Source organism: Gracilinanus agilis, chromosome 6 (genome assembly GCF_016433145.1).
Source record: "Gracilinanus agilis isolate LMUSP501 chromosome 6, AgileGrace, whole genome shotgun sequence".
Classification (NCBI taxonomy): Eukaryota; Metazoa; Chordata; class Mammalia; order Didelphimorphia; family Didelphidae; genus Gracilinanus; species Gracilinanus agilis.
In genome coordinates this window covers 43,879,545-43,906,920 of record NC_058135.1, presented here as the reverse complement: position 1 = coordinate 43,906,920, position 27,376 = coordinate 43,879,545, and the positions used below count along the sequence as shown (strand labels likewise).

Below are 27,376 nucleotides of genomic sequence, written 5' to 3'. Positions count from 1 at the left end.
CTGGGTATGTGATTTTCCATCATCAACCAGAGAATGAAGGCAGGACTGACAGGGTGATGGACCACCTCCTCATTAGTTATTAAGCAAATAGAGATGTCTTGAGAAGTCTATGAAAGGGCTAAATAACAAACTTTCAAAATTGTATGTAAGGATCCATAAGGTTTTCTTTCAGGGCCTTTGATCACTGGGAGAGATCAAAGATCATCTAATTTAATGGTTATTGCTAGCTTGATCAACAAATTGATTTTCTTACCCAGAACATAGTTTGCAACCCAGGTTTTCAGAATTTTAAATTGTCACAGTTCAAAGGAAACTATTATCTCTCAAAAGAATGGTTATTTGAATGGCCAAATGCAAGGTCTTTTCTTGATTCTCAACCTTTTTAACCTCTTTACAGGGGATGATCACTGTCTCCCTGAAAAGTATCTCTTTAGATTTTTGTGAAATTGCTCTCTCCTTTCTTCCTACCTTGATATTTTTAAGTTTCTTTGGATGATTCTTTATTTTCATATGTCTATTTTAGATGGTGAGTGTCCCTTACAAGTCTAATCTTGGAGCTCTTCACTTTTCCTGTTTCCTTTTCTCACCTGGAGATCTTATCAGCTTCAGTGAGTTTAATTAGCATCTCTATGTCTGATTCCCAGAACTAAATATCCAGCTTTGGGCGAAATTTTTCTGGGATTCAGATCCAAATCATCAACTGCCTCTTAGACATCTCAAATTGGATGTCTCAGAGACATTTCAAACTCAACATATCTGAAACAGAGCTTTTTAATCTCTCCCCCCTCCCCACGTCAAATTTCCCTATTACTGTCCAGGGTACAACCATTCTTATGCCAATCTTGATGTCATCCTTGACTTCTTTCAAGCATTCACTTCAATCCATATATCTGATCTACTGTCAAGTCTTGTTTCTACCATTCCAACAGCTCTCATGTATGATCCCATCTTTCCACTCACACAGACATGCTTCTTTCTGTGCTAGCTATTATCCCACTAATGCCTGAACCACTGCAATATCATTCTGGCTGGGTTCCTTGCTTACCCACTCTAATCTTCACAGAGCTTCCAAAGTAATTTTCCTGAAGAGCGGGTCTGGCCATGTCAGACCTCTCTACTCAATAAACACAAATTCATTTAATAGAGGATCAAATATAAACTCCTCTGTTTGGCATCTAAAGGTTTTCATAAGCTGACCCCATCTACCTTTACCCCATCTCTCCACATTTCTGACCCAGCTAACACTGGCTTCCCCTAAACATGATATTTCCATTTTGGTGCATTTTCACAGGCTGTTCCCTATCCCTGAAATGCTCCTCTTTATCTCTGTAGGAGGCCTTATACTCTGATTACCTCCCATCTACTCTGTACGTATCTTGAATGTACCTAATTATTTAGATATTATCTCCCACATTAGAATACAAGCTTTTTTAGGGGGCAGGCACTTTTTTTTGGCCTTTCTTTCTATTCTCAGTAGTTAGTACAATGTTGAGCAAATGATTGGTCTAATCAACATTTTTCTACTATTAGCAAAACAATAATGTTTCTGATTGACGTTTCTTTCAATTGGGAAATAAATTATTAAATTCAACTATTCAACAAGAGACATCTAAAATTAATGATTTGGGAAGAGCATTTGGATAACAAATAAGGTAAATTGTCTTTAAAAATATAGTTTTTTTAAAAAAATATAAAGTGACAAATGCTTACGGCCCCAATTTAATTTTTATCCAAAATATGTGTTTAAATATTAAAGATGTTTCTTCATGGAAAAGCTGTTGTACTTTAAGGAAAATCATTTTGTTGAAACAGCTAGTATGATTTAGCATTTAATTTGAACTGCAGTACAAATGCTAATGGTGACTGCGAATTCTTCCACAGTTTATGCATTTATCATACTCAATTGGGGGGGGATAACATATTATAGATTATTTTCTTTTAAGCAGTACTCCTTCATATTTCTGATCAGAATTGTGAGCACAGTTGAATTATACTTATCAATCAAGAGAAATAAACCTACATACTCCAAAAGGATACAACACTTGGTGAGAAGCTGGAAAAATTCTGAGGACTCCAAAATGACTGTAAGCAAAAAAATTCATTAAACAAAAATGGCAGATTATGGCACTCAGCCCTATTCAAAATGCTGCAGTTTGCCTCTGGTGCCTTCTCCCTTCCTGTTGAGCACACCTTATTTTCATTCCCCAAATAGCCAAGTACCTCACTTTGTTACCCTATCCACAAGCAGCCATTGTCCGATTTCAGAAATGCCAGGCTGAAGAAGGGTTTTTTAGGGGTAAAATGATAGCTTATCAAACCCTGCAATCATACCACACAAACTTCCATTCATTTCATTTAAACTGATGCAATGTAGCAAATACCCTATGGCCTAGGACTGACTCTCTGAGGCAGTAGAAGAAAGGCTAGATACTAACTGTACTCCTAATTAATTGTGTCCCTGGGCAAGTCACTTAACCAATGGGTCTCAGTGTTCTCATATATAAAATAGGATTGGTTATTTCTAGCTCTAAATCTATACATAAGGGAGAAAATATTGTCTACATGCAGAGAGAGTGGGTAACCTCTGAGGACAGACCGAAAGCATGCTTTAAAGTTTTTCTTTATTTTCTTGGAGATTTTTTTGGTGTGGTTTTCTTTTGCAACATGGCTAATCTGGAAATATATTTTGCATGGCCATGCATGTATAACTGATATCATATTATCTGCCTTCTCAAAGGGTGAGGGCAGGGTAGGAGGGAGAGAATTTTTTTACATGTAATTGGGAAATATTTAACAAAATGGGCAAAAATATAAGTTTGTTTTTTTTAAATCTGGGATCCAATAACATTGGGTTTGTAAGGGCAGTTTTGTAAAAGTGGAGTTTTTTAGAATGTTCAAAGCACAGTGAGTGATAGAGCAGGCAGTTGAGCCAGAAAAAAAGGATTGTGGGAAAGAAAGAACTGGAGGAGGGGCTTCAATCTTGGATCTCTGAGGAGAGAGGAGGTCTCCTGCCTACCCTGAGATCAAGTGAAGGCGGTCCAAAGGGTTTCCTTGGACAGTTGGATACCCCAGAAGACCTGTATTGTTCCTGAATTCTTAAAACTTCATTGAGAAAGAGTTCCTGGATATACCAGTGCCTGGAGGGTCAACAATTCCCCATCCCCATTTCCACCCCCTCCCCCCAGGCTGAGGTCCAAATGAGAAGACTCTCAGTCTAGGCTGCCTTTATAACAGAGACCTCTTATTTCATTATTAGTTATTAGCTTAGGATATAGAGATAAGGGAGAGGAGAATTCTGGGTCTCACTGTTTGGCCTGACCTGTATGAAGGACCTTGTCAGTGGGGCTAGATTAGGGACCCCCTTCTACCACTACCCTCGCTCCCATCTCTTACATATTATTAATAACAATAAATAACTTCAGAAATCAGTCAGAGTGCGATATCCTTGGTGAAGGGAAACAGAGGGAACAAGAGGGAGAGGGAAAGGCTGCCAGGTCAGGCTGTGGCTCCAACCACCTAGCACCCCTGCTGTGCAGCTTTGATCTGGCAAGGTGGTCTGTCTAAAAGGGGGTTCTTTAGGCTACCAAGCCTGGGGACCTATCATCATTATCTCTAAGAAGAAACCCTTACCATGCTGCCATCACTTGCCCATTCTCTGTTAATACACCTTCACACAGAGAATACTCCTCGTCCTCTCAGTAAGGGTGTATAGGCGAGTGGCCTAGACAGACTCCACCATTCAAGTCTGTCATCCCATTAACAGCCCAGGGATCTCTCCAAATATATCACTCTTACAGGATGAAGAATGGAATAAGCATTTGTGAAATGCTTATTATGTGTCAGGTACTATGTAAGCATTAAAACTAATGAATATTATCTCACTTGATGACAGTAATAATTTGCTTAATTTGGTATGTGGTAGTACACATTCTTATGGCCTGTCTCAGAATGAAGAGGTAAATGCTTTGCCAATCTTAAAATTGTAAATGTGTTGCTGTTTTTATTATTTTTGGTTGGCAAAGGGAATTAATATAATGGTTCAATCTCTATCCAGAAAACATACCCTCAAAATCTTTATTTAATGGATTGGCAGGTGATATGTCCAGCAGGCATAATTCAATTCTATTATTAGTTGACCACAATAAAATAACATCTATTAAACATTCAATTTGGAAGTAGAAGCTCCAGAAGAGTGAAACTACACCATGAACTCCTTTAAGGTCAGGAATAATGTTTGTGATTTCTCATATATGATTCTCAATACCTCTATGCTAAGTTTAGGATAGGTTTTTCATAAATACTTGTTGAATTAACAAATGGGTCTCCTACAAACTGAAGATAACTCAACTCAACAGAGCCATCAGCATTACCCTAACAAGCCTCTTTCTCATCACTAGACATGGCTATTCTGCATTTCTTAAAACCAAACAGCCCCTCCTAGTGCCAATCTCATTTTCCTCATTCATTGTGGATAGGTGGACTACTCGGCTAAAGCTGAATGTGTTGTTCCATGATCTAATCTTTCCACAGTTGACCATCATCAGCAGGCTCACAAAGTTATGGATTTAGTTCCATACTTTCCCCTTGTGCTTGAATCGAGGATCACCAGGACATTTCAAACTGGATATCCCAAAGATGTCTTTGTCTTTCTAAACCCTCCCCTCTTCGTATATGATTGCTCAGTTATCTCAGTCATATCTGATTCTCCATGACCCCATTTGGGGTTTTCTTGGCAAAGATACTGGAGTAGTTTGCCATTTCCCTCTCCAGCTTGTTTTACAGATGAGGAACTTCAGGTAAATGAGGTTAATTGATTTGGCCAAGGTCACATAGCTAACCTGTATTTAAAGCTGAGTCTGAACCCCAGGCCCAACACTCCATCCATCTAGCTGCACTCTCTCTTCCTAACTTCCTAATGGATTATTGTCTATGACACTACTCTCCTTCCAGTCTGAGAAACTATCATTCAATTTGTCAATAAACATCTATTTAGCACCTACTAGGTACCAAGTCTCGTGCTAAGCATATATAAAGAAGAGCAAAAGGCAGTTCTTGGCTGTGAGGAACTCACAAAAAGCAGCTGAAAGAGGGAGAAGAGGAATCAGCACCAGACATGATGAAGTTTAAGGGACAATAGCTGGGGGCATAATAATGAGCTAAATGCCCTGAGTGGCTCACTACTTTCTACTGTTGTGAGGAAGATTAGTTAGTAATTAAGTATTAAGGTTGACCTAGCAGGAAGGACTGGAGCATTCCAAGATGGAATGAAGGAGCAGGAAGTGGCTTGTGCCCTGAGAGAGATTCCATTAGTGGTGGGCACAAACTGTTGTTAGCCCTGGGAGATCTCAGAGTTAAGGACACCCTGCATCCTGATTTCCCTGGGATCCTGTGTGGTGGCATCTAGCAAGGGGACAAGACCTACAGAGCAGCACCAGGTGGAGGAGGAGTTTGGGATCTGGTGGACAGCATCTCAAGCATCTCTCTACTTGGATACCTTGGACCACCTGGGCTTTTGACATCCTGTGATCATCGGTGGATTACAGTGAGAACCCCAAAGCCACCCTCAGCCTTAGCTGTGCTAGTCAAACCCTGGCTGGAACCAGGTTTGATGCAGCCTCCCAGAGACTCCATTTCTGCTTCTTTGGGCTCTGCCTGCTAGATCACTAAGATTAGAGTAGAGAAGTCCTCCCCTTGCCCTGTGGTTTTGCCATTTAGGTTTTAGTGTAGAATTCCCTATCCCACCTTTTAGTTGAACATAACTAAACCTGTTAAAACCTTTTACCTTGCCTGCTGGTTTCTAAGACTCTGGCCTAGTGGTGAGCTGGTGACATTCTTGTCAGTTATCAGCAGCTTAGTTGTTTACTCTGATCTCTCCATCCTGGTCCAGTCTCTCCTACAACCCAGTGTGTATACCCACAACCATTAAGATTATATTGTAACACCCCTGGTGCCTCCATATTTTCCACACTACCCCTCCCCCACGCTTTCTGTCACTTAGAGATCCTCAAAAAGAATATGAAAAGCCTAGAAAAGAGCTAATAGAACATGTCTTTCTAAAACAACAAATTTTATGAAAAAGAGATCAGCAACCTTACAACTTATGGAAAGCAAGAGAACTGGGTTACATAATCCTCTCCTTTACTCATTAAATAGGCATATATAAGCACTCCAGAGCCCAAACTGCAAAATCTGCTGGCCGCACCAGTAACTCCAGGCACAGAACCCAGGTGGCTGGTTGGGAGAGGCTTACAAAAATGACAGAGATATTAAAATATGAGTTATGACAGGCATGACAATTCCAGTTGCTTCAAATAAAACCAGAGAAAGAAAATATCAAGTATCTCTTTCACAAAATATGAAATAGTAAAAGTTGTAATCAATAAAGGAAAAATGAACTAAAGATATAAATCTAAAAAGAGGATATTAACAGCATCCAAAATAATGAGTGGGTCAAAAAAAACCCTTTAATACAATAAATTATTTCATTAAAAATGATGATACGCAAGACAGCATAACAAAATTTATGAGTTGCAACTAAAATAACATTCAGAGGAAAACATATAGCTGTGAAAACACATACTAATAAAATAGAAAAAAAAAGAGTATCAATAAATTCAGAATGTAATTTTAAAATAAAATCAATATCTTAAAAAGCACAAAAGAAATATTTAAAAATAAATGGAAAATAAGGAAAATGAAAACAAAAAGACTAATGAACAGATAAAGAATATTTTTAAAAAGACAAACAAAATTGATAATTAGCTCATCTAATAAAAAAAAAGTGAAAGGAGAACCAGATCATCTAAATCAAAGCTAAACAAGATTAAATCACAATATAGATGAATAAGTATCATAAGTTATTGTCCCTAATTAATTGCCAACAAAACTGAGTATATCTGTTTTTTCCTTTTCTCCCCCCCCCCCCCTTTACACATTAGGCCTTCTGAGCAGATTATAATCATAAACAGATTGAAAATACAGAGACTACTCATGGGCCAGATCTCAGTCTGACTGGCACTAGACCTTTCATCTGTTCCATTTCTGATCTGAGCCAGTTAATCCTTCCTTAGTTAAACCTAGAATGTTTATCATATGAAATACTTAATTTAGTACTGTCAATTGATAATCATGGCAAAGAAATCCACCAGACTTAGACTCTATGATTGCTGGGAACAGAGGAATGTACTACCATATATAGCAAAACTCAGAATTTCAAGAAAATGCCTACCTACAAAAATATATAAATACCTAAATTAACAAATAGAAAATCTGGATCTTAAGCAATCTAATCTCAGAGATATAAACTAATTTGTAAATAAATTCTTTCCAACATTTAAAGAGAAATTAACTCCTGTGTTATATTTCTATGATACAAAAACTACCAAAATCCTTTGATGAATATAGTCATAATAAACAAATGAATGGAATGAATCTTAAAAAAGAAAACTAGAGACTAGTATCATTGATGAATACTGATGCAAAAATTCAAAAAAGATTTTAGCAAAGAAGCAACAATATAGCCCTCAAATCATTACAAACAAGCTGGATCAGGGATACAAGAATGATTCAACATTAGGAAAACAACTAACAGTATTAATCATGTAAACCCCTACCCCATAAAAAATGATTATGTCACTAGATACAGAAATTGCATTTGAGAACATACAATAATCATTACCCTTCCATAATATTTACCAATAATAGTATATGCTAATTATAGCCATATGACAGAAGAAATAAATTAAAGGAATAATATATCAAAATAATATATCAAAATATCCTTTGCAAATAATATGACAGTTTACTTAGAGAATCAATGAAGAAACTAATCAAGATGATTAATAGCTTCAGTAAAATGGCAATATATAAAATAAATCCAGGGCAGCTGGGTAGCTCAGTGGAGTGAGAGTCAGGCCTAGAGACAGGAGGTCCTAGGTTCAAACCTGGCCTCAGCCACTTCCCAGCTGTGTGACCCTGGGCAAGTCACTTGACCCCCATTGCCCACCCTTACCAATCTTCCACCTATGAGACAATACACCGAAGTACAAGGGTTTAAAAAAAAAATAAAATAAATCCACAAAAATCATCAGAATCTTACCAACAAATAATTGGAGGGAAAAATAAAAATTCATTTTAAAACAACCACACCATTCAATAAGATACCTGGGAACTGATTTGTTGACTTAACAAAGAAAGGCTCATAAAAGCTGATTCAGAAGAAAAAAGGCATAAACAAAACAATACACAGCCACAATGACTTTAATGACATAAATGAAGACAATACAAGAAGACAATCAAATGATGGCCAATACTGGTTCCAGATGACTGATGTTTAAACACAATTTCTGGTAAATGAAATGTTTCAACTGCTAGATTAGACACTTTTGCTAAATTTTTAAAGAGAAATTACTAAGGACCATGAGATTTACTGGGAAGCACTTGTTAAAACAAAACAAAAATGTATACAAAATGAATCAATCGACACAGTTGAGCCTCACTAACAAATATGTAACCTTGCAGCAACTTTTAACAATGTGATGAACAAAATATTTTTAAGTATTAAAATAATCACTTCCCCTAAAAGATGTATTTCTCTAAAACCCCGGACACAAATATTTCCCTAGTGAATGTAACTGCTGGACAAAAATATAAGCAAAATATTTTGGTTTTTAGTGCACTAAATATATAAATTTGGTGTCAGAATGTATTTCATTAATCCATAATCACCTAGCCATTTTTTCATGGTAAAGTGGTTTAGAGGGTAAATATTCTATCTCAGAAATACTCATGTATACACAGACCTTTTCAAGCTCAGCTCTTTTAGTAGTGAAGACTAGTGCCGAGTCCCTGGTTTCTGAACAATCTCATGCATTCTTTCCACTAACACATAAAATCAATAGCCATTCTGAAGAACAACAATAAGCATATGGAAGGAAGTCTCACCATTTTCTTGTTCATTGAACAGAATTTACTTAACCTTAAAATTATTAAAATGAATTAACACATCCCTTGAGCAGAAATGCAACTTCCTTCTATGTGGGAGTAACCACTATGTGTGAGCTTTAAAAATTTTTAAATACTACATATATAAATCATGTGAATTACTAATAATAGTAATATCTATCATAGCAAAAGGGAAAATATCTTCTCTGAAGACATCTACTTGTTCACTTTTAACATTTATTACTTTGATTTACTTTCCCTGAAGAAAGGAAATTTTAATCCCACATAATCATTTTCTTTTAGATTCTCCTGCATTGAAGAGAGTCTAATTTTCTTGAATCAGGACTCTGAATATAAACAACAGGGACACTTAGTGGCAGTATGTTTTTCATACTTTTCTTAATAAACTTGGGAATTCCAGTTACCTATTAAGGAAAATTAATTTTTTTCCCTCCCTAACCAACTTCCCATATAGAATGGACTTTTCTCCAGACCCTTTTGGTTAAACCATTTAGGAATGAAGGCAGCAGAAAAACAAAGTCATCCAATCACTGTAAGGAGCATCATACTGATGAGATAAAATGTATCAGAATGGAATTCCAGATTCTTTTCCATCATCAATGAATAGGAATTATATAATTAATCAGCAAAATGGACTTATCTGATCTCAAAATCACCTTTCTTTCAAACTACAAAATTTTAAAAAAACAACCCAATGGGACAACTTGGTGGCTCAGTAGATAAAGAGCCAGGCCTAGAAATAGGAGATCTTGAGTTTAAATTTGGCCTCAGAAACTTGCTAGCTGTGTGACTCCGAATTGTGAACCCCTCCTCCCCCCAACCCCCCACCATTGTCTATCCCTTACTGCTCTTCTGCCTTGGAACCAATATTTACTTAGTACTTATTGATTCTAAGTCAGAAAGTAAGGTTGTTTGTTTTTTTAAATACTATATGGCAGTACGCATTTCTTTCCTCTTTTAAGTATATTTCCCCTTCTCCTTTGCTCTGAGAATGAACAAAAACTTCTTCTAAAGAGCAAGTCCATTCAGCAAACAATGTATACTTAAGAATTCTGATTCGATTTTTCCACATAAAACTCCATGATTCAGAACAGTCTTGCAGATGCTATGAAAGAAAAGTATTTAAATGAAAGTTGCTTGCAAACAGCAATTCTTCCCTTCATTCATACCAGGGGTCAGCAACGTATGGCTCTTTCTGCAGGAGCCATAAAGGCAATTTTTTTTCAGGCGCTGTTACACTATGAGCACTGTACGGCTCTCACCAAATTACATTTTAAAAAATGTGACGTTTATGGCTCTCACTTCCAAAAAGGTTGCCAAACCCTGATCTATACTGTTTGCAAGGTAGAACTGTAAAAGCTCAACAGCAACAAATGTTCATCATACCCCCTCCCTGTATAGCAATGCTGCCTTGATGTAAGAATTATATAAGATAGGGCTCTTTTCCCTAGAAAGAGGATTTAACTTGTAAGGATGGGATTTGTGCAAGGGGGATGGGATCAAAGGAGCCAGAGAAAACAGTTGCTGATAGTTGCTGAAAGTTGAGACCGAGAGAATTCTGGGAGATTCTCCAGAGAAGGGAGAAGTCTTCGGGCAAAGGACTGGGAGGAGAGAGGAGAAGGACATCCCAGCTCAGATCCAGTCCTGCAGGCTTCCTAAGAATCTTTCTTTTGGAAATTGAAACCCTGATTCCCTGATCAAAGCCATTCCATTGCATCTCACCCATCAAGACTTCAACCATTGAGTCAGATAAGTTTGGACTCCATTTTGGGAACAATCTCTTACTCTCCTCCTCCACCCATTCCCAACCTTGCTGAGAGACCCTTTTTTAGTCAAACCTTACAATTACAGAAAAGGATAGAAATAGAAAAACAGAAGGAGAAGGAGCGAAAGGAGAAGCTTAGGAGTGGGAACCACTAAGGTTCCCACCCAAGTGACAGACCCCATAGCAATAGCAAAGAGGGCACCCCAAAATCCCTCTGCCCTTCATCCCTTTCCCCAATCCCTGATTTGTGGATAATAAAACCATTCAACAGTCAGAGAGCGTTCCAGAGTGCCTAAGAGACAACGAGGGAACCACAGCTTGGTCCAGCTGCCTCCATCTTGAAGCTGGACCACCCACTGTGAATTTAACTTATTGGGGGGGTGAGATTTGTGTGAACTCCATCCTTATTCAGGATCTGATTGGGGTATCAACATACCTCCTCTTTTTTTTTTTAATATTTTATTTTTTTAGAAAAATTTTCCATGGTTACACAATTCTTGTTTTTACTTTCCCCTTCACCTCCCTTCACCCCACCCCCACCATATCCAACATGCATTTCCACTGGTTTTAACATGTGTGATCAATCAAGACTTATTTACATATTATTGATAGTTGCATTTGTGTGGTTGTTTAGTGTCACATCCCCAACCATGTCCGCATCAACCCATGTATTCAAGTGGTTGTTTTTCTTCTGTGTTTCTACTCCTGCAGTTCTTCCTCTGAATGTGGGTAGCATTCTTTTCCCTCCTCTTATAGGGAAGCCTTGCCCCCATCTCCTGTGGGGTGGCAGGACCATCCATGTCATCTGGTTTTGGGGTGAAACCCCCTTAAAGTCTCCCAGTGTATATTCGGCCCCAGGGAAGTGCTGGAAGAGAAACTCACCACATAGACTTTCTCTATCTCTTTTCTATCAAACATTGGTTACTGGCTTTTTAATTGTTACAAACTGGAGGCTGCCATGGTCATTAATGCTGAAGTCTCATATACTTTTTACAATCACGTCCATAGATTTTCCAAAGTCTAATTTTTGTACAGTTGATAATTTTCCCCTTTCAAATATATCATGCTTCAAAGCATACAATTTTTCACTTTAGTTTATTTAGGTTTCTATTTGGAGGTTTCGGTTTTACATGATTATTCTCTTACAAAAATGAACAATATGAAAGTATGTTTTGCATGATAATACATGTATATCCTAGATTGAATTACTTGCCAGCTCCAGGAAGGGGTGGGGGTGGGGAAGGGAGATTGGGAGACAATTTGGATCCTTTAACTTTGGGAAAGCTTTCTTAAATAGCTAACTATTCACAACCCCTGACTAATTTGGTATCCAGGACTGTGGAAATTTGTTCACATGAAGAACAGATTTTCATGAAAGCTAGTTCAAATGACTAACAAAGTATACGTAAGTCGTGGGGTGGGGCGCAGATGGGGGAGGTGATAAAAAGATATGAATTTTTTCAAAATTTCATTTGGGGAAAATGATTTTTAAGTGCCATATCCAGTAATCAAAACTGAAGTTTTTCTATATACATTTAAAAAATAAAGTGTTAGATGTTGAACTAGGCCCCCAAAGTTACTAAACTACATACTTTTTGACTTGGCTGTACCCTACTGGGTTTATATTCCTGAGCAATTCAATTAAGGAAAAAGACCCAGTGGAACAAAAATATTTATAGTACCTCTTTTTGTAGTAGCCAAAAGTTGGAAAGTAAAGGAGCGCCCATTTATTAGAAAGGCTAACCAAATTACAGTATATACATATAATGGATTATTACTATGCCATAAGAAATGACAAAATGTACTGTTTCAAAGGAAAGTGGGAAAACCACCATGAAGTGATGCAGAATTACATGAACAGAAAAAAGAGAATAACTTAAACAATGACATTATGGAGAAAATCACTTCTGAAAGACTTCAGAGTTTTGAGCAATGTAATGATAAACCACAAGTCCAGAGGTCTTAGAAAAAATCATTCCATTCAGCTCTTTGTCAGTGGTGAGAGGCTTAAAAAAAACAAAACAAGACACACATTTTTGGACATGGCCAACATAGGAATTTTTTTTTGCCTGGGCTATTCACATTTGCTATGAAGATTTTCTTTCTAAAATTTTTTCAATGAGGAATGAATCCCATTAAAAATCTCCACTGCTATCAATATTCTGCCATTGAAAATAATCTGAAATATATCTCAGGTAAATTTCAAAATCAACAAAATAAGTTATTCTATAGATTTCTATAAATTTTACTTTTAACTGAAATAAAACCATCAGTTATTATCTTACAAGTTATTTCTAAGAATCACAGCAAAATCTGATTTCAAAGGCAAAAAAGAAGGGAACTAGAGCATGTAGTATGGCAGGGTTTATACACATAAAACTGCATGTTTTTAATGAAGATGTTGCTGTAGCATGTCATTGCTTCCTAATACTGATTTCTTTTTTTTTTTCAAGTGCTATCATTTCTGCTTCCTTAAGTCTGGTTAAAAAAAGAAAAGGAAAACAGTATAAATTTAAACTACTAAAGCTTAAAATTGAACTAAAGTCTTTGGAAAACCCTGTATATACAGTATGCACTATTCCTTTCTTTGTCATTAGTAATTTATAAAAACACTGTTTTTTGAATATTGTGATGAAGATCAAAATTTCATAAAGATTTTAACTTGTTATTATAGTCTGTACCCACAACATTTAGAGGTCCACTATAAATGACTATTAAAATATATAACACAGATGTGATAAAAATGAAGTAATGAGTTCTAGTTTAATTAAGAATACTAATTGAGGGGGCAGCTGGGTAGCTCAGTGGATTGAGAGCCAGGCCTAGAGACGGGAAGTCCTAGGTTGAAATCTGACCTCAGACACTTCCCAGCTGTGTGACCCTGGGCAAGTCACTTGACCCCCATTGCCTTGCAGCAAATACCATGTATTGGCTCTAAGATAGAAGGTACAGGTTTAAAATTTTAAAAAATAAAAAAGAATACTAATTGAATTAATTTGACATTTATGACCCTAATTTCATGAAATTCCTTAGAGGAAAACAGACAAAATCATCACAGTATGTGACAACAGATGACCAAGTGACTGCATTTATCTTGTAGGTATTATATGCCCACTAAGCAAAAAAGAAAAGAACACAAATATAGCTCATAAAGGACCTTTAAAAAAATCTTTCAATTGATACAAAATGTAAGAATAATTCCATACAGCAAAATGTAAATATCCCTTCTTTGTAGTCTCATTTCCTAATCATTTAGATGATAATGGTCAATACTCTCTGCCCCTTAACTGGAAAAGTGCATTTTGCCTGGTGAGTCTATTTTAATATATTACCTTAAAAAGTAATTATGTAAAATAAAAACTAGAATGAGTTCAGTTCACAAAATGGGCATGAAGGTTCCCACTTGTTCAATGATATTCAACAAGAGGACTTTAAACAAATCCTGCTAAAGAAGGAAATTACAATTTTAAAACTTTATAATTTTAAATGAAACTAAGAATCTATTAATCCCCAAGATGGGAAAATAAGGAGTGAGGAAAATGTTTGGGGAGAAAGAGATGCCACAAAGTTCAAAAACGCTCATATTAGGGAGGAGAAAAGAGCAGGAACTTTAAATAAAAATTTCAAGTTCAAATATCCAAGTAATCAGTAGTAATAGACTGTTTCAAACACCAGTAAGAATACAAAAAAGCTAGCTCTCATCATGAATGTTTCAAATATATAGATGAAGATAATACTCTAGGATTTGCTTACATTTTCTCTTTGGGTAAATGCAAGCTTCAAGTATTCTTACATTGGGGCTAAGATGACATGAGAGAAGAAGCAAAGGTTAAATACTCAAATAAGGATAGGCTTGGGTTTGAATCTCACTTCTGTGTGGCCAAAGGCAAGTAACTTAAACTCTCTAAAGTGCAATCACCTAATACCTTTAGTGCCTGCCACACCAAGATTTTGTAAGGATCCAAATGAAAAAACATATGTAAAGCACATTTTAAGTCTTAAAGGACATGGAGCAAAAGCTTAAAATTGCACCAACCCTTTTGGGATCCCCCACATAAATGCATGTTATCATTAATATGAAAAGTTTCTTTCTGGATTTATTCTGGCAAAATAAGTAGAAGTAAAATTTCTATTAAGTTCCTTAAGGTTGCCATAAATAATGCTGAAGGCTTAAAAGAAATCTGGAACTAAAGAAAATCAGGAAAAGTTCTTTACCCCAACTATGGTGTAACTCATGCTTCTCTCTCTCTGTATTAAATTATTATAAGTTTATGCATAGAAAAGAAATATGATTAAAATAAGTGGATGTGTCTATTTGCTTGGCTTATAGACACACAGAATTAATAGCAATACAAAAACAATAAATATGGCTACGGTTTATATAAGTGTAGTGGTTTAAATCAAACTTTTATAATAACGTTGATGTTTTTAAAATATTTGTAGTAATTTATTTTAAATATATTTGGATGGATTTACAAACTGCACAAGCCAATCCTAAGAATATACAAACACTTGGGTGAAAATCTAGCCAAAGAGAGGACAAGATATAAGGCAGAGTGAGTTTATAATTCAAAACTTTGGACAGTGAGTTGCCTAAAAACAAATGCATTATCCTCTGAAAATATCTTCTACAGTCATAAAAGATAAAAAGAAATTTCCCATAACTTTTCACATAAGAAAATAGTCAAACATTTCATCACAATTTGACTACTAACAAGTAGTCAAGATGGATCATGATAGAAATGTGTCTTCATCAGCCTAAAAAAATTAATGACAGAAGTCAACCCAAAAGATGAAGTTAATCAGGAATTCACAATACTCAGAGCAGATTTTCAAAGAACACTGTGGCTATCTCAACACTTACGGCTATCGTAGCATATGTTCCCAAGGGCTCTGCCCGTCTGAAGTAGTACTTCCTGGTCCTTGCAGTTCAGCAGCTGCACCAATGGGGGAATCAAGCCAGCATCCACACATGGGAGCCTCATAAACTCTGCAAATGATGGCAAGAATTAAAATGAAAGTCTTTTCAATTCACCTAAATCAGCTCTCTTAGGAAGTGTGGGTTTTGGCTTTCAGTGATTAAAGTGCTTTTTGCAACTGAAGATTATATTTCTACACAAAAATTACCCCATTCTCACCCCAACAACCATGCTATAAAACATTTACATAATCAAGACCATTGCAATGTTTTTCTATTCCTGACACATTTACCAGAAACAAAAAGGGTCTTAATTGATTTTTTACTGCAGCTAATTTAAAATTCCCAAATAATGATTAAGCACGCTTTGGGAGCAACAACTACAGTGTAAATGAGGGGAAAATTGGCACTGTTCATTCTATGACCTTGAAAATTAAATAAAAATTCAAAGCCATTAACCAAATTGCAAATTATTCAAATAGTACTGCTGATAAACACTAAGCCATCAAGCTGCCTCCCTTGTTATACATGTACCTCTTAAGAAATCAGTGACAGGTCAATAAAAATTTATTCCAGTGAACTATGTTTTGAAAAATTATGTATCATGTGGGCCTGTCACCTAGACCCTATCCTTACCCCTTTCCTGTTGTGAATGCCTACTATCAAAGTTCACACATGAGTACCATCTTTGTTCTTGAATCCCAAACACTAAATAAGCACAGGCAAAGGCTGATGAGCCTGTGCATGCTACTCAAGTAATTACCTTGAGCACTGCTAGAGGACTATCTTTCACTCTTCAACTTTCAGGCAAACAGCTAACAGAAATACATGACACTTGAGTCTTCAGTTAACAGAAATACATGACGCTTGAGTCTTTTACAGTTTCATGGCGGCCAGCTTCAATATAAGAACAAATATGTACTAAGCATCTAAATGGAGGGAGGGGGGAATGAGAAAGGGAGGGAGGAGTACTCTAGGGATCAATTATTAGGACAATAAGGTGCCAAGTTCCAAGATGGAAGTGTGGAGTCTGGGGAGAGAGTAGGCTGGAGTCTATGATGATATCCCCACCAATTTAAAAAAGGCAGGACCTTCTCACTCCCACACTTCATCCATATCTTTGAACATACACACTGCGTGCACAGTTTATGATAGAGATTTGAGATGTGGCCTGATAGTGGAAGGGGAAATGGCTAAGAATCACAGTTGCTGCACCTTGGTAAAGTTTCTCATCTTTGCTGGGTCTCTTTCCTCCTAGGAAAAGTGAAAGAAAGACAGAGCTCTATCACCCAGGTAGGCTGTTGGCAGCTCCCAGGTTATTCTCTCACATTTCTCCAAGGATTTACAACAGTTATCTTGGTTTTCCTTTCCTGTCCCCTCTGTCACATCCTTTTTTTCTTTTTTTTTCTTTTTTTGTGGACTTCAGTACATATGGCAATGTCTCCTTGAGCACCTCACCAGGCTCCCTAAGACCTTAGTGTAGTCTGTGGCCTACACTCTCCCTGTAGCTCAGCTGTCTATAGGGATGGTCACACACTCTTGATCTCCACATTACCACCCACAAGCATCCATCCTATTGCCATGACTGAGAAGTCTGGTTCTATAGGACCATAGTCTCTTCTCCTTCCATATCTCCTTGGCTTCATTCTTGCTAAACTTCTTATTCTCACCATGACTTCCATCAATCAACCAGCACATATTCAGTGTCTACTACATGCCAGCTGTCACACCAAGCATGGGGATACAAAGAAAGTGAAACAGCCTTAGCCTCAATAAGCTTCTATTCGTAAGGCAACAACATGAATATGTGTGTGTATGTATATAAAGAACATATAAAGGGTAAATATATAAAGGTAATACAAGGTAGTTTGGGAAAGGAGGGCACTAGCAGCAAAAAGGATAAGAAGAAGATTCATGGACAAATCTTGAAGGAAGCCAGGGATTTCAAGAATATGGGGGTGAGGATGAAGAACACTACGGACACTGAGGACAGCCAGCCAGTGCAAAGGCACACAGGTAGGGGTATGCAGAACAGAAAGTAAGCCTGGATGGGCAACACAGAGCGTACCAAGAGGAATAATATAGAAGATGCCTGGAGGAACCAGGCTGTAAAGTTCCTTAAACAACAGACCTAGAGAAAAATCCTAGAGAAAAGAGGAAGTCAATGGAAATTACTGAGAAAATAAATGGCATGATCAGATCTATGCCTGAGAAAAATTACTTTTTTAGCAATATGGAGGAAGAACTGGAGAGAGGAGAAAGCAAGACCAATTTGAAGGCTAACTGCAATTATTCAAGAGGTGATGAGGACTAAAACTAGAAGAGAGAGCTGTGTGACAAGAGGGGGATATAATGGCGGGATGTCATAGAAAAAGAAAGGAGAAGATTTAATGGATACATGGGGGAAGGAAGGGTGAAGACTCAAGGATGAATTCAAGATTGAAAACTTGGGTGACAAGCATCCTGAGTGGTAATAGTTTGGGAAAATTTTTCTTTTGCTGGTGTAGACTTTGAGAACCCATGTTATTTTCTGTGACAAGTGGTAACTTTATAATGTTATATTATGTATCTAAAGGATTATTATTAGAAATCATTTTATAATTAACTATATACAATCTTACAACTTAGTAACAAATCTATTGTCCCATTTCCACATAAACTCCTCCATGACCTCCCATGCTTCTGGTAGTAGTTTAAGAAGCATAATCACTGCTAGCTGCATATTAAGAGTCTGCATTTTGGAGGGGTTCTGCAAGACTAATTATAACTATAATGCTATCTTGCAATTCTCTTACATTTTTACTTGAGTGAGAAGAAACTATTGATTCCTATTTCAGTGCCCTTCTTAGTTACTTCAAATTTTTAATTGAAGATTTTCTAATAGGAAGTCAGTCAAAAGAACATTTATTATGCTTTCCTATGTGCTAAGTGTGTATGGTGCTGAGTACTGGGGAGTCAAAGAGAAGGAAAAGAGAAAACATGGTCTGTGCCCTCAAAAGCTTGGAAAAGAGGTGTAAATAACTACCTATGTAGAAACAAGACATATCAGGAGTAGACAGATGGTAACCTCAGAGGGAAGGCACTATAAATATAAAATAAAGGCCCAAAAGAGGTTTCCTACAAAGGTGGGATCTGAGCTGAGCCTGGAAGGAAGCCAGGAGGCAGAGGTGAAGTTAGAGAACATTGGGATGGGGAGGTGGGGGGGAACGGTGTCAGCCAAGGAAAAGGCCCAGAGTCTGGAGATGGAGGGTCATACAAGAAATAGCAAAAAGGCAGCTGTTGTTGGATTACTGATTACATAGAGTGAAGTACAGCATAAAAAGACTAAAAAGACAAGAAAAGAAAAGGTCGTGAAGAGTTTTAAAAATCAAATACAAGGCTTTATATTAGATTCCAGAGGAAATGAAGAGCCCCTGGAGTGACTCAGTCAGCCTGTGCCTTAGGAAGATCTCAGCAGTCCGGAGGGGAGGATGGGTTATAGTGGAAAGAAATTCCAGACAGAAAGTCCAACCAGAAGGCTACTCTAGTGGTCCAGACTTGAAGTGAGGGGAGCCTATACCAGGGTAGTATCTGTATAAATGGAAAGACAGTTATATTTCTAGAGAGGTTGTGAAGGCAGAAAGAACCAGACTTGCCAGGAGATTGGATATGTACAATGAAATATGGAATCCAGGATGGATACCAAGATTCCAAGTGTGGATGACTGGGAGTATGACAGTGCCCTAGAGAGAGTTTAAAAGAAGTGGGGTAGGGAACTTTTGAATACGGCAGGTTTAAGACGAAGGTGGGGCATACAATTTTAGATATCAAAGAGACAGTATTTGATAAAAGAGATCTGAGAAGCATCTTCAGAATGAACATAAGAATTAACAGAACTAATGAGATCATCAAATGAAATAGGGAGAAGAGGGCCCGGGACAGAATCCTGGGAGACATTGATAGTGAGTGTGATCTGAATGAAGAACTAGCAAAAGTGACTGAGAAGGAACAGATTAGGAGGAGAACCAGAAGAAAGCTGAGCAGTCATCACAAATACACAATAGCATTCTATATTGTGTCATAATTCTTAAAAATTCTTAAAAAAAAGTTGTCTAGAAATGAGACATCATTAAGTTCTAATAGAGATCAGTCTTCAAGTAATACAATGATTAAGTCATAAATATTTGACATTATACTAGTCCTTCTAGTAGAGGTCAATTCAATTAAGATTATATATAATAAAATTTTCAATGTTTTCACAAGATAAATATTCTTTACTCCAGTAGAGAAGCCTCTATATCATGAATATGTGTTACATTCTTAGTCCCGAGATTAAATAAAAGAGCCTTCATTTGATTAAGTGGGAGCATAGGAAAATGATAATTTTTTTATATAAAAGTAAAAAACCTTCCCCTAAAAAAAGCTACTGTTTAATTTCTCTTTTATACTCTTTTATACTTTTATACGCTTGGTTTTCTCACTGTCTGTCTGAAAATCAAAATTATAAATATGGCATGATGGAATAAAAAAGTAAGCCACAAACATCTAATCTTGAGTCTGTTAATGACAAATTGTCATTCAGACAAATCACAGCCTTTGTAGATTCACTTCCTTTACCTGCAAAGTGAAGCCATTCAAAACAAAGCTAAAATTTGAGGTATAACAAATAATTAAAATTTAAGGACATTATTAAAGTCTTCAGAATGGTTCAGCAGATTCAGCCAAAAAAAAAAAAAAAAAGGTAAAATAAAAAACACAAGCCTGGAAAATTAAAGTGGTGTCCTTATTAAATTTGGCTCAGTTCTAGAGGAATCTTACTTTCTCTGAAGTAGTCCCAAATCTCTCCAGTTTAGCTGTACCTACTTCTTGAGGCTCCCAAATACTGTCAACCCACCAAGAGTCTAATGAACCTTTGGGACCAACCTGGATTTAGAGCCATTCACAGTGGGAAGCCAATAAAAGAATAGATAAAAATCTGAGACTCCTCTTTTGACTCCTTTTGTGATCCTTGTGATTTCTTGTTGAAAAGTATTGTGGCCTTATTGAAAAGCTTTAAGTTCCTATCAAACCTGAATTTAAAGGGTTAACACTGTTAACACAGCAAGGAATGCTGCTGCCTGGTATAGCCAAGGCCAAAATCTTAGCAAGGGGCAATTCCACCCTGAGAAGGATACTCCCCAACTTGGCTTTCTGATAAGAACCTAGTCAAAATTCAGCCTTGGCCTTGGTCTATTCTGAAGCCAATGTTTTGTGTTTTGATGTGACATAATTTGTAACTTCTGTGCATCTGCAAAGTTTCGGGGGGAGGGGAGGGGTCTTTTGTGTGAAATGAGTCTTGAAATATATATAATAAACTCCATGCTCCTGGAGCCAGAGCTGGAAGCATGAGGTAAAAGACAACTTCCTTTTCCTGTCCTCATTTCCTTATCAACTAAACTGTCCTTATCAGATTATCAGAGATGATAAAGAGATCTCAACAATTCACCACAAGATCAAAATAATACCAGCAACAAAATGTAACTTTAGACCAACATACACTGAGGTTAGCCAGCTTTCAGCTACTAGTAATGAAACCATGACTAATTATGGCAGAACTTTTAGACATACAGAAAGACTATGAGAAATACCTTGAAAAGATTTAGGAACTAGGTGTAAACACACTTAGGAATGTGTGCAGTTAGAATGGAATGCAATGGATGCAGATACTTTACCAAGTCATCTGCCATACAATGAAAGTTTCTTGAGGGTAAGAGCCATTTCATTTTTGTCCTCACATCCCCAGTTGTCTGCCCCACAGTAAGAATTAAATGCTGTCTCCTCTTTGTTTTATAGTTCCTTAGCAAATACCACTTATTAAATTCTGAAACTTCAGGTTCACCATAGTCATTGTATTTTTGATGCCCGATCTTTCTGTTATGTTTTATCTTGTTAATGATTTCGGTATGCTGATCAAGAAAATCAGTCAAGTTGATTAAATATTTTAGGCTATTCATTCTGCCTCAATATGACCTTTCCAAAAAAACAGTCCTGCTAAAGATTCAACCCCAAGCATGGATTGGCTAGATTAAATATTAAATTATTTACTTGGGGGTAAATCTTTAGGCTTATATTAACCAATGTTTTCTATATGTGACAGAGAAGAGAGGCGGGATGTATATTTCAGTTACATAAAAAAGAGCTGCAGAATCAGCCGAATAAACCAAGCTGGGAAAATAGAGAATTTATTTAGTGGCAGAGCAATATAGGATATAAATTGGCTCTAAAAGGGAGTATTTCAGTTAAGAATTCAAATGATCCTTTGGTACAGTGGTTTGGTTTGGTTTTTTTTTTTTAAACATAGAAGGGGCAGCTGGGTGGTTCAGTGGATTGAGAGCCAGGTCTAGAGATGGGAGGTCCTAAGTTCAAATCTAACCGAAGACACTTTCTAGCTGTGTGACTCTGGGCAAATCACTTAATCCCTATTGTCTAGCCCTTGGCGCTCTTTTGCCCTGGAACCAATACTCAGTCTTGATTCCAAGATGGAAGGAAGGTGAGGGTTTAAAAAACAAACAAACAAACAAACAAAAAACCACATAGAAATTCAGCAAAAACTGACAAAATTCTCTCAAATACGGCTCCACGCTAATGAATTAGTAAATGAGAAAATAGGAATGGAATGACTATATAAATATAGCCATTCTAAAAAAACTATAGAGAAAAAGTTTCAACAGAGACAGAAGAAAAGAAGGTGAGAGATGGAAAAACTGTCTATTTTACAAAAGTAAAACATAAATAAAATAAAGCATACTGACAAGTAAGATGCAAAACTGAAGATGTTCCAGCAGAAAAGTTCTTGAGGAAAACCTCACCATTTTTGGCTACTTCTGCTATGATGTTTGCTACTTTGGCTGTGCAGGGTGAATGTGGCGTCAACAGACTGGCAAACAACTGAAGGATTCCACTTCCTTGGAGTTTTTCACTTGTCTCCATATCTGAAAAAAACACCAGACAAAAAATTTCAATGGCAGGCAATTTTATAACCATCATTATTGTGAGACTACATAGAAGTTACAACCTTCTAAACTTCATGATTGTCTTATTTGTATTGTATCCTCAGTGTTAAGCAAAGGGAGTGGCACTCAGAAGATGCTCAATAAATGTTTAATTGATTTGAACTAAACATGGAGATTCTACAAAAAACCTGAGCAGCCTAAATTCAACATTTTCAAAAACCTACAATATGTCATGTAATTACTTAAACACACACACACACACACACACATATATTTTGTGTGCATTCTGATTTATATGCTTACACCAAATCACATTCAGAGATAATAGCTGGGATACATGTACCAAAAGTTAAATAATAAATTATTATTTTAAGTATTTAGAGTAAAAAAAAATCAGAGAATTCTTTATGAATGCATCACTCTTAAGCCAAATTTACTTTTCAATGTAATTCCAACCTTGTTTACTCATAGTGGAGTGTCTTCTTGGCCTCCCTTTTTTCTGTGCTTACAACTGTAACAGTATGTGACACACACATGTAAATTCTTGTTTCCCTTTAACTTAGTGGCAGCTTTTCTGGTAACAAATGGCAATTAGAATGAGTGCAGTCTGGGTCACTTCATAGGCATGAATGTTATCTGATGAGGCTATTACCAAATATAACTATGAGGACATGTGGACAGCTCTCTCAAAATGAAGAAGGCTGGGAAATAATAAGCAACCCTATTTGGAATCCTATTTTGGAACATACATTCACACCTCTTCCTTTCTCCAAGCTACCTCCTCAGTCCAGTTTAAGTTCCTTGAGAGAAGGGACTGTACTTCTGCCTTTCCCTGCAACCACAGTGCCTGGCACATAGCAGGAGTTTAATGCATGCTTGCTGACTGACTGAACATAGGTCACTAGAAGGAGAAGCACCTGATGTTTGGGAACTGAGATAGCAAACAGATGACAAGAGAAATAAGGAGTCGGACTAGGTGACCTCTAAAGTATCTCTGAACTCAAAATCCATGATCTCTACCAGCTGGAGACAGAGAAGTACAGGGAATCAATATTATTAGTCCATTAGCAATTTTTATCATCAACAACCAAGATCAAATCATATTTGGCAGCTAAGGAGTAGCAGTGGACAGAGAGATGGACTTGGAATCGGGTGGATCTGAGTTCAAATCTGGTCTCAAATGGTATTTGAAAAATACTTTGCAAACCTTAAGCAAGCCACATATATATTTTAGACCTTGCCTCAAAGGACTTCAGTAAGATGCATTGGCAGTTTATTTAATGTAACATTTGTTTTATTTAGTCCCTCCTTCCTCAATTACATTCTGTCTATACTCTACCTCTCAACTTATCTTTCTTAAATTGGCAACCTAAGAACACACTGAGTATAATTGTTGTAGAAAACATGTGGAGTGCAAATCAAACAATAGGGGATCATAGAGGGAGAAACCTCAGTGATTATTTAGTCCAGGAGTTCTGAATCTTTCTTTTTGTCACAGACCTCCTTTGACTGGCTGGTAAAAACTATGGACTGCTTCTCAGAAGAATGTCTTTAAAAGCATAAAATAAAATAGCAAGGATTACAAAGGAAGCCAACTAAATGGAAATCATTACAAAAATATTAAAAACACAAGTTTATAGACCCCAGGTTAAGAACCCCTGATTTAGTCAAACTCATTCATTGTTAAAACTGAGGCTCACTTAAGTGACTTGACACACAGGAGATAAGCAGAAAAGCAGAGATTCGAATTTAGTTTCTCTGTCTTCAAATTGAGTACTCTTTTCATAATACCATGAAAACAAAGAAAATAACATAATCAAAACTTACTATTGTCATTTCCAGGACAAACAAGGAGAAAAAGCTATAAATTTACATAAGATCCCTTTAAATTATTATACTACATGCTTCTATTTTTTTAGTTCCTTCAGTTAAGAATACTAATTGATGTATAACCCAGAGATTTCTAGCTCTAATTAGCTTTTGGCTGGTGCCTATGATCAATGAAAAGTAAAGAAAGTCAATCCCAAAGAAATAGTAAGGAAAAAGACCAACAGCTTGGATTAGGCATTAGATATTTTAAATTCTAAATTGATTATTTCATCAATCTTCTGTCTACAAAGAAATAATAATTACACAAACTCTGCTTGTTGTTACATGACTTCCTATTTATCTAAGCATTAGGAAATTATATTAATAGCTATCTTTTGTCAATTCCAAGTATTTTCTATTTGTTGCTTTTTAAAAGAAAATATCCTTACCTCTCTAATATGAATGATTTGTTCACATAAACACCCTTTTATACCACTGACATACATTTAGTAATATATATTTCCCATTTCTGTACTCCTTCAACTGTGGCAGCTATAGTGGCTAATTTTGCTTTACAGTATCTTCCAGATTTCAATAGAGAGGAGAAGAGAAAGATTTAATTCATATGGCATGTGCCTTAATTGATATTGGCAACTTCCCTCTAACAATGCAAATCAGCACTTACTCTGCAATTTACAGTCTTAATGAAGAGATTTGGGCACCAAGCGATTGAGTGACTTGCCCTTAGTAACATAGCCAGCATACGTCAGAAGCAGGACTTGAAGCCTACATTTTTTTATGTTCTAGGAGAGTTTTCAAGGTATTATATTACACTGACCATCCAAAAGTTACTCTGATGTAAAAATAAAAGGCATTCCTTTGTCACATATGTGAGGTTAGGCAGTATGGTACAGGGAAAAGAATGCTGACTTTCACAGCTCAGTCAACTTGGCTACCTATTTGAAATGGAGCAAATTATTGAACCTAAAAAGTGTTCATTGTATAATCTGTAAAATGAGAAAATGAGATGGTTGAATCCTACCCCTAGCCTTAATATCCTTGCTATATCTCTGATATTTTAAATGCCCAAATCAGCAAATATATATTTCACATGACATCAGTCCTATGAATTGGACACCCATTTAAGACTAAGGGTCTATACACAAAGATACCTTTTGGGAATACGTGGGAGAGAATAAATACTTAAAATCTATTTTATTAGGACCTTGACAACAAACATGAAACATTTTGACATCAAAGAAAGTAGAAAGAGAAAGAGATCTTTATATGAAGTCTTGAATCTGTTACAAACTACTTGGTTTTTTAATGTGGTAGTTCCAAAACTGTCCTGCTCACCTTTCTCTTTCTGAACAGCCTTCTAATCAATTCAGGATCATTTTTTAAACATTTTTTAAAATGCTTCATGGATGGTCTTTTCTTTCTCTTCTTTTTTTTTGGGGGGGAGGGCATTAATATCACTCACCACCCCCTCCCACACCCACAACCACCCCTATAGATAGTCCTTTTGTTGCTTCGAAAAAAATGCTACAAATATTTTTAGACATATGGGTCCTTTCCTTCTTTAATTAATTAATCTCCTTGGGTACAGACCTAGAAACAGAATTGTTGGGTAAAACAATGGTTGTACCCAGTCTGATGCCTTTTGGGATGAGTCTCAAGCAGCATCCACAGTCCCTCCAACAGTCATCATATGCCCCTTTTCTTCTTTTGTGAACATTAGTTCACAGCTTTTGATCATTTTATTGGGAACTGGGAAAGCATATACTTTTATAAATTTATTAATTGTACATTAGACCTTTCATCCTTATAAAACTTTAATTCACAATAAGTATTCCTTTTGTGGCAGTAAGTTGTGTTTTCCATGTTTAAGGTTGAGTTCATGACACAGATTCACCCATTGCATGGATATTGTGACCTTTAATCAATAGTATTTTTCCAAGCCTAGTTAGTAGCTTTCTTTTATTAAAAGATTTTTTTTCAATGAATAAAAACCATTTTCTTCCCCTGCCATTTTTCCCATTGTGGAAAGAAAAAAAAACAAAAAAACTTGGAACAAATATGCATAGTCAAGCAAAAAAAACAGTTCTTGATCTGATTCTGAGAGTGTCACTTCTGTCTGGAAGAGACTAGTATGCTTCAGTATCCATCCTCAAGGCCAGCTGGTCAATGCATCAATCTGAGTTACTCTCTAAATCTTTCTGAGTTCTCTTTACAGTGTGGTTGTTATTTTATAAACTGTCCTCCTGCTGTGGTTCATTTCAATTTGCACAGACTCATCCCAGCAAATACTTTCAATAAAGATGCTCTGACTTGTCTTTATTTTGTTCTTTTCTCTGGGAACATAACATCCAAGATCTAGGAATTTATGAGTGTCGGCAGAAAGCCGATTAAGATGAACTCCATTGGCTTTTAGAAAAAAAACTTCTGTTGTCTAAGGCTCATGATAACATGAAGTGGGACCCTGAAACCCTGGATCGTGCTGCCCTTAGTCAAAGTCATCTACCTGTGAACCTGGGAAGGTAGGTAGCATCAGTCAAAAAGGAATAAGATATAGAGTCAAGACAATAGAGCATGTGTGAAGGGCAACAATTTACTGAAAACCACCCATGCACAACTGAAATAACAGGTTAAAAATAAAAGTAGAATGTCAATGGCAGTGTATGTATTAAAAAAAAAAAGGAAGCAAAAATTATTCAGCTTGTTAACTGGTGAAATTTTCCATGGATTAAAAAATCATGGTAGATGGAAAAATAAAAACATTATCATCATCATCATCATCATGGTGATAATCATAATATAGCATTTATATAGCAATTTAAGGTTTTCAAAGTGCTTTACAAATATTATCTCGTTTTATCTTTCCAACAACCCTGGAAGGCAGGAGCCTTTGCCATCCCCATTTTACAGATGAGGACATGGATGCAAAAA

The 27,376-nt window shown here is 36.6% G+C and overlaps 1 protein-coding gene across 1 annotated transcript in view; it reads right to left on the bottom strand.

Annotated features, from left to right (window-relative positions):
* The window catches only part of RAP1GDS1 (Rap1 GTPase-GDP dissociation stimulator 1), a 286,184-nt gene that overhangs the window by 91,750 nt on the left and 167,058 nt on the right, over nucleotides 1-27,376 (bottom strand). The window contains exons 5-6 of the mRNA XM_044681621.1: nucleotides 22,475-22,597; nucleotides 15,594-15,719 (exon numbers count right to left, since the gene is read on the bottom strand). Coding sequence (XP_044537556.1) covers nucleotides 15,594-15,719; nucleotides 22,475-22,597 — 249 coding nt within the window. The remainder of the gene's footprint in view (nucleotides 1-15,593; nucleotides 15,720-22,474; nucleotides 22,598-27,376) is intronic.